Source organism: Leptopilina heterotoma, unplaced genomic scaffold (genome assembly GCF_015476425.1).
Source record: "Leptopilina heterotoma isolate Lh14 unplaced genomic scaffold, ASM1547642v1 Lhet_325, whole genome shotgun sequence".
Taxonomy (NCBI): Eukaryota; Metazoa; Arthropoda; class Insecta; order Hymenoptera; family Figitidae; genus Leptopilina; species Leptopilina heterotoma.
The window spans coordinates 1,175,118-1,183,744 of NW_025111019.1; the positions used below are offsets into that span (position 1 = coordinate 1,175,118).

Genomic DNA, 8,627 nt, shown 5'->3' on the forward strand with positions numbered 1-8,627 from the left:
ACATAATTGTTCGAACTAATAATTCAATTGTATATTAACTAATTGTAACTTTTAATTTTAACTTTTAATTGTAATTAACAAAATTGTAATCACAAATAATTATAAACAACACTTGTATTATAAAGTAGAACAGGATCTATAGTCAGTACTTTCTTTTGGTTTAAATAAAGAAGTATTTATTTATTTGGAAAATAATTCAACTACAAAAAAAATGCTGTACTAACTACTCTACTAGGGATCAAAAATTAAAATATTTATTTATTATTTATTTTTTAAAAACTCTTCTGATGAGTTACCCAAGGTGCTAATAATGATGACAGATGTTGAAGGCATTTTGCAGAAAAGTGTCATTAGTGCAATATAATAATTATTGGAATCAATAAAGAAGGCGAGATTTTTTTATTTCTCTCATCAGCGAGGAATTAATATACTTGAACTTATCAGAAGTACCCTCATTAAAAATGATTTGCATAATATTACATTATCCAATGAATGAAAACTGTCGACTAGAGGTTTACCTGTCATTTATAAACGCACTTTGGTGGGGGATCTGCAATAATTACAACAGATATCATTGCAGGGATGAGCAAAAGTGGCCTCAACCGGTATCAAGTTTAATTATGTGACATTTGACGCAATATGTCAAAGAATAGTCAACTTTTTTCCCGCTATAAAAGCAATGCTAGCGTGTTCCAATCATCATAATATAGTTTAGTTGCAGGTAGGTTCGCACTGATTCTCTCTTTCTGGTTCAAATTATTTTTCTGCCCCAAAATGCTACTCCTACCACTATTACTACTATTCTAATACTCACCAACTCCGATTAAAAGTTAATTAAAGTCTATTTTATGACCAGACCCTGATTGGTCGGTTAAGGATTTAATCATTGATTAACTTTTAATCGAAGATTGTGAATCTGGCCCTATTCTGATATCTAATACAAATTCTGATTGCTTTTTCAAATTCTGTTCCAGATACAAAAATGTTATTCCTTTTGGCGTCGTTGGTTGGAATCAGTTTGGCAGCAATTCCTCCGGCGCGTCCTCCTCCGTCACCGCAGTACGAAAAAGACGTGGCCATTCCGATACTGCATCAGGCGTCGGAGGTCGGTCCAGATGGGACGTTTTTCAATCAGTACGAAACGGCGAATGGAATTGTCTACGAGGAGAGGGGGACTTTGAAGAACATTGGACAGAATGATGAGGCAGCGTCCGTGCAGGGAACGGCGAGTTGGCCATCGCAGGATGGAACCCCGATTAGAATAGATTGGCAGGCCGATGAAAATGGAGCGGTCTTTCAGGGTGATCACCTACCGACGCCACCTCCGATTCCACTTTTAATTCAACGTGCTCTCGATTGGTTGGCCGCCAATCCATCGCGACAGGAGGACGATAAAGTTGACCTGAAAGCCCGGAGGGGAGAATAAATAAAATTATTTTTACCAAACAGTTTGTACTTTTCTTTCGATAAACTAACATCCATTCGATGGACTTCGAATTACTGTTGTTGATTTAATTTTGGAAATTTTTTCAAAAAAGGAATGATTGGTTTAGTGGGGCATTGAATTTATGACGGACTCCGAATTACTGTTGTCGATGAACAGGAATTTATTCTAAAAGGAATGATTGGTTTAGTGGGGCATTGAATTTATGACGGACTCCGAATTACTGTTGTCGATGAACAGGAATTTATTCTAAAAGGAATGATTGGTTTAGTGGGGCATTGAATTTATGACGGACTCCGAATTACTGCTGTCGATTTAACTTCGAAATTTATTCTAAAAGGAATGATTGGTTTAGCGGGGCATTGAATTTATATGACGAACTCCGAATTACTGTTGTCGATCAACAGAAATTTCGAAATGATTCGTTTAGGGAGGCATATTAAACTATTGAATTATATTACGAGTTTATATTTTTGTGCTGTGAATTGAATAAAACTAATATTTGTTCCAGTGACTCCAAGTGAAATCCTAAATTATCCCGGTGGGTAACAATTAGTAAAGGTCATTAGGGAACCACTAGTGGAATTTTGTTAATTAATAGATAATATCAATCCGCGGGGTTTCAGCACAAAATTATCCGCTTTCCTATTCTGCGAAGGAGGTGAAGTTCCAGACAGAAATTAAGTGTCAAGAATCACATTTACCGAAACTATACATTCACGCAGCTTGATTACCCAGTAATGAAACGTTGGGGGTCAGAGATCGGATTGCCGCAACGTTCAAAGAATCGCGTAATAGTGCGCTCGTTGGTAGGAAAAATGGAAGGAGCGAATATCGAGGCAAGTAGCAACGCAAGTAGTCTTCTTGGCTTGATGTTCCCATTTCGATAAGCATTAGTGGGAGAAAAGCTAGAGGAATATAAATGTTTTCATGATTAGAAAACTCAGCGTCAGCGCCACAAATTTCAATAAATATAATATTTATATTTTTTACACTTTAATAAATGTACAATAAAGTCCTCACATCATAATTGTGATTGCCTTCGTAGTTTGCTTTAAAAAAATTCCCAAAAAACACCAATTTTTTCGACCTCTAGAGTGTCATAACCCCTTAAGCCACCATCAGGTAGGACCACCCACTGGTCCCATCTTCATTCCCCTCGGTGGGGGGCCCAAACACAAGAGATTCAATTGATTTTTCTACCTGCCATTGAGTATTAATTTTTCTACCTGCCATTTGCTATCGCAAATTAATACTCAATGGCAGGTAGAAAAATTAATTCCACTTGGAAAAGCAAAAGGAAAAAAAAGGAAACGGAAGTCGATAGGAAACATACCATACCGAACAATGAACTAATTCTCTCCGAACGCAGCATTTATTGTTCCTTTTGCATTTATCATTAAGTTACATATGCCACTCGTCGAAATAGTGGTTCTTGTATGTAAAAAGTAGGAAATAGGCGGTAATTAAAAAAAAATGGTACTAAAAATTAGTTTAAAGATAAAAATAAATATGTACAACAAAAAAGAAAATACTATTACAAAACAGAAATCATTAATCGTTTAAAATTCAAGGGTCATTTCTTCATCATCATTATTTTGAGATCAGGTCCTTCACTTGAAATCTTAGTTTCTAAACATTGTTCTGATCCTCCTTTGATGGATTCGCGGCTATCCACTCGAGGGCCCTTTGAATTGCCGCTGGAATGGGTGGTGTCGTTGGTAAATGTGCACCTTGGGGTTGGAAACCATTTTCATTGGCCACGTAGGTTAAGGATATTTCTTGGCCCTCGTTATCTTTATAGGAGACGGAACCTTGCGCTTCAACGGCTGCATTCTCTGAACCTGCGTTCTTCACTTGACCACTTTCTTCGGCTTTTATTCCATTTCCTGTCTCGTACTTCCAACTGTAGGATCCGTCGGGATTTGGTCCATCGGATTCTTGGGAGACTATGGGAACTGGTTCGTCTGCGGGTGCAGCGACTGCACACGCTGCTAGCGCAATTACTGCTATCTGGAAGAAAACAAAAATCAGAAGTTGGGAAATTGTGGGGATGGATTTTTTTAGGGGGTTGATTTTTGAAACTATGACTTTAGGTGTCGCATGATGGTTGCGACATGATGAATGGTATTCTTGAATCACTCGTGAAATAGTGCGAATGGAATTGTTTTTGGGGTTTGATTTTTGAAACTATGACAATAGGTATCACATGTCGTATGCGACATGATGAATGGTATTCTTGAATCAATCGTGACGTATCGAGAATTAGTTTTAGAAAAAGGAGAAGAGGGTAAAGATACAGGAAGAGGAGAAGATGATAAAGATACAGAAAAAGAAGAAGGGGATAAAGATATAGAAGGAGGAGAAGAGGATGAAGATGCAGAAAAAGCAGAAGAGGATAAAGATACAGAAAGGGGAGAAGAAGATAAAGATGCAGAAAAAACAGAAGAGGATAAAAATACAGAAAGGGGAGAAGGGGATAAAGATACAGAAAGGGGAAAAGAGGATAAAGATACAGAAAGAGGAGAAGATGATAAAGATCCAGAAAAAGGAGAAGGGGATAAAGATACAGAAAGGGGAGAAGGGGATAAAGATACAGAAAGAGGAGAAGATGATAAAGATCCAGAAAAAGGAGAAGGGGATAAAGATACAGAAAGAAGAGAAGAGGATAAAGATACAGAAAGGGGAGAAGAGGCTAAAGATACAGAAAAAGGAGAAGAAGAAAATTATGCAACAAACCGTTCGGTGTAATTGTTAAATGCTTGTATACCGAAGTGGATAAAAAAGAGCGATAGATAAATAATGTTTGTGGATTGTGAATAGAAAAGTGTGGGATAGACCGTATCGTATCGGTTTGTCGATGTCGGCGCGGCGCACACGTTACCAATACATAAATTTCCATCTATTCCTCTCTATAACAGGCAGTAATTCACGATCTCTCTTTGATAAGAATAAACACATCGCACCTTTAACATTTTTTTGTGTCGCAACATTTTCACTTCTGTTCATCTTCCCATAAACGAATCATTAAATATTTTCCTCTGGCATTCCTCGAATTATTCGCGAACCCCCCAACAGTATCAGAATAAATAAAGCGGGAAGAGACGATATTCTACCGAATAAAGATAAAAGTAGTGTGAAAAAGGGAGGACATCGATCACTGGGTCAGTATTTTAAAAGTTTATTTTTTTGAATCATATTGTCCATGTCTTCCGGGAGGGTCAGTCTTCGTCCGGACGTATTCTAAGATAAACGTCTTTCGAATTTTTTCAGTACGGAGTCGATGCCTGAACAATAAGTACTTAATGTTCTTCTTTTTATTAATTTTGATTATTATTCAATGAATTAATTATTAAATTAATAAGAATTAATAACAATAGTTAATAAAAAAAAAAAACTTGTAGCAATTTATACAATTTTTGTAATAAACGAACATCTTTAACCGTAAAAGGCCTCTAAATACTATTATCAATATTATTGAAAAACGGTTCTTAAATAATTTTATTAATAGTTTTTAAATAAATAAGAATCATTAAATATTATTATAAAAATGAAATTACATGAAAAATAAATGTAAATTTTTATGAAAATAAAAGTATTATAAAATGAAAGTATAAGGAAATATAAATAAAAATGAAACTAATAGTAAAATTAAAACGAATTTTAAGTTACAACCAAATTAAAATAAATGTAAACTTAAAGTAAATTCAAAGATAAATTAAAATAATGTTAAATGTAAAAATTTAATAAAAATAAATGTGTATTAAAAAATTAAATTAAAAGTAAATGTAAATGAACATTAAAGAAATAAATGTAAATTAAAATGAAATTAAAAGAAAATGTAAATAAAAATCTAATTAGAAATGAAATTAAATATTTAAATTAAATTCTAATAAAAGTAAAAGTGTATTACTATGAAAGTAGAAGTAAATGTAAATAAAAGTGAAATTAAAAGTAAAGTTAACATGAAATTTAAGTTATAATGAAATTAGAAATGAAATTAAAATAAATGTAAATTGAATTTTAAATAAAAGTAAAATTAAATTAAAATAAATGTAAATTAATTTGAAAGAGAAATTAAAAAGTAAATTTAAATTAAAATGTAAGCAAAAGTATGATTATTCAAATGAAATTAAAAGTAATTGTAAATAAAAATGAAATTAAAAGTAAATTTAAAAAAAACTGAAATTAAATTAAATGTAAACTTATAAAGAAATTTCAGTTAAATTAAAAGTAAAATTAAATTTTAATGAAATATTTATAATTAATATTAAATTGAAAGTTGAAATTAAATTAAATGAAAAATTATAATGAAACGGTAGTTAAATTAAAAGCCAAATTAAATTTAAATAAATTTTCAATGAAGATTAAATTGAATGTGAAATTTACGTAAAATGAACGTTAGTTAAAATGAAATTAAAAGTAAATGTAAATAAAAATTAAACTAAAATTAAATTAAATGTAAAATTATAATGAAATTTTAATTAAATTAGAAGTAAAATTAAATTTGAATAAACTTTTAATTAAAAGTTTATTAAAAAGTTTATTAATAAAATTGAAAATGAAATTAAAACAAATGTAAATTGAAATAGAAGTGAATTTAAAATAAATGTAAATTAAAATGAAATTAAAAGTATAATAAAATGAAATTAAATGTAAATCTAAATAAAAATGTAAATAAACGTAAAACTAAAATTAAATTAAATGTAAAATTATGCTGAAGTTTCAATTAAATTAAAAGTAAAATTAAATTTTGAATAAATTTAGGTACAATTAAAATTAAATTTACAATTAACATTAAATTTACAATTAACATTAAATTGAAATTTAAAATTGAAATTTAAAATTGAAATTTAAAATTAAATTTAAAATTAAATTTAAAATTAAAAATTGAAATGAAAAATTATAATGAAATGTTAGTTAAATTAAAAGTCAAATTAAATTCACATAAATTTTGAATTAAGATTAAATTGTAAGTGAAATTTAAGTAAAAAGAACGTTAGTTAAAATGAAAGTAAAAGTATATTAAGATAAAAAATTAAAAGTAAATGTAAATAAGAATTAATCTAAAAGGTAAAACTAAAATTAAATTAAATATGTAAAATTGTAATGAAATTTTTTTTTTTTTAATTTAAAATTGAAAATAAATTTAAAGTAATTGTACATTAAAATGAAATTAAAAGTATTTAAAAGTATTTAATAAAACATTCAATTTAACGATCATTTATTAAATTATTTAAAACAATCGAGTCATAAATTCATATAATTTTTTAGAAATTAAAAGTAGTTTAGTGATTTAAAATTAAATTGGAAATAATTGTAATTTAAAATAAAACTGAAAGTAATTGTTAATTCTTAATTGTTAAGTAAAAATTAATTTAAAAGTTTTATGAATTGAAAATAAATTAAAATTTTTTTTATTTAAATAAATTTAAAAAATTCTATTTTTAAAGAAATGTAAAGTGAAATATAAGTAACAAGTCAATTAAAAATAGAATTGAAAGAAGCTTGTTTATTTGTTTCCAAAAGTTTTTTTTTTTTTTTTTTTTTTTTTTTTTTTTTTTTTTTTTTTAATAATTAATAAACATTTCTTCTAAATCTTTGCCAGTGGATAAATTTTTCTCCCTCTTGACAATTTAGTTTTCCAATTCGTAAATAAAATTAAAATTCCCTCCTCCGACACCTGAACTCTTTGGTAGTAAAATTCACAAGACACTTGACACTCACGAGAAAAATAAATTGTCGAATTTCGTCCGAACACTCGCGATCTTCAATCTTTCCAGTTCAAAGTTAGAGCCTTGCACTACTAACCCCAAATACCCTTCGGGGTATTCCCTCCCACTACGGAAATGAACGTCTTCACATTAGGGCCGAATTGAATTTTTAACGGATTTTCTCGTCAAAAAAAAAAAAAAATGCCATTGACTAAAGGAACCATTCTTTTTTTTTTTTTTTCTTTTCGCAAAACGCTTACCAAAGATGGGTACATGCTGCAGGAATAATCGTTGACTGGCAAGTGTTTATTAAGCCCGGCAGCACTCGGCATTTATATACCCCTTCAAGGCATAGAGGTTGAGGATGTTTCACGACCCCGCCGTGGATGAACATGGGAATGTATTTACACGCGCCAAGGGTACACATACAGGGGACACGATGATAATGATGATGATGATGATGTGTCTCCATATATATATGTATACACATTTTCCTAATCGTATCCGTAATCGTATCTCGTGTATTGGTGCATGAAAACAACACACCATATACATCAAAGATTCCTTAGGATCAGTGTGTCGCAGTGCAGTGTGCCTCTAAATGTCATCGAGTCTATATCGTTAAAGGATACCTTACTCAATTGTCATAACTTCAAGATATAGACCCCATCGCACTAAATTATCTCTCTAGACGTGTGGCATTTTTTTTTTTTTTTTTTTTTTTTTTTTTGGGGGTAAACGATTTTACTTGATTTGCATTACACACCAACTTTTATGGGTATTTTGATTTTTTGTTTTGTATGAATATAAATAAATGTTTTAGTTCTCTGGTGTTGGTGGACAATGGACTTTGTAACATTACAAGCGAATGTTCTTGAATCATTAAAATCATTAAAAAAAATGGAATCATTAAAAAATAAAACATGTAATGTTTTATTTTTTTTCTGTTTTTTTATTCAAGAACATTAAAATTTTGACCAAAGGTTCTTATTCTTCTTAACCATTTTCTTACTCTAAATAAATAAATAATTAATGTTTGTTTTGTACCTGAATGGTATGTGAGAGAAAAGTAATAAAAAAGAAAAAAATACTAAAACACAAAAATAAAATAATAGAAAATATTTTAATTTGTATCTAGATGATAAGTGAGAGAAAAATAAAAAAAAATAAAAAAACATTTTGATTTGTACCTGGACGATATGTGAGAGAAAAATAATAAAAAATAAAAAAAAATTATAGAAAATAGTACCTACCTAATAAAAAATAAAAAAAAAAATAAAACACAATAAATAATAAAAAACATTTTAATCTTTACCTGGATGGTATGTGAGAGAAAAATGAAAAAACAAAAAAACAATAAAAAAAACATTTTGATTTTATGGTGTATGTGAGAGAAAAATATTAAAAAATAAAACAAAAAAAATAAAATAATAGAAAATAGTAATAAAAAATAAAAAAAAAAATAAAAC

General features: G+C 29.4%; 2 protein-coding genes across 2 annotated transcripts; one reads left to right on the forward strand and one right to left on the reverse strand.

Moving 5' to 3' along the window:
• The first annotated feature begins 948 nt into the window (after positions 1-948).
• LOC122504974 (endocuticle structural glycoprotein SgAbd-4-like) lies at positions 949-1,446 on the forward strand. Its single transcript, XM_043616364.1, has one exon. It carries the CDS (start codon positions 983-985, stop codon positions 1,424-1,426), a length of 444 nt encoding a protein of 147 aa, XP_043472299.1. The 5' UTR covers positions 949-982; the 3' UTR covers positions 1,427-1,446.
• Positions 1,447-2,800: 1,354 nt separating this feature from the next.
• LOC122504973 (endocuticle structural glycoprotein SgAbd-4-like) lies at positions 2,801-7,548 on the reverse strand. The gene is made up of 2 exons (XM_043616363.1): positions 7,419-7,548; positions 2,801-3,457 (listed from the first exon to the last, which is right to left on the reverse strand). Exons 1-2 carry the CDS (start codon positions 7,488-7,490, stop codon positions 3,077-3,079), a joined length of 453 nt encoding a protein of 150 aa, XP_043472298.1. The 5' UTR covers positions 7,491-7,548; the 3' UTR covers positions 2,801-3,076.
• Positions 7,549-8,627: the final 1,079 nt, after the last annotated feature.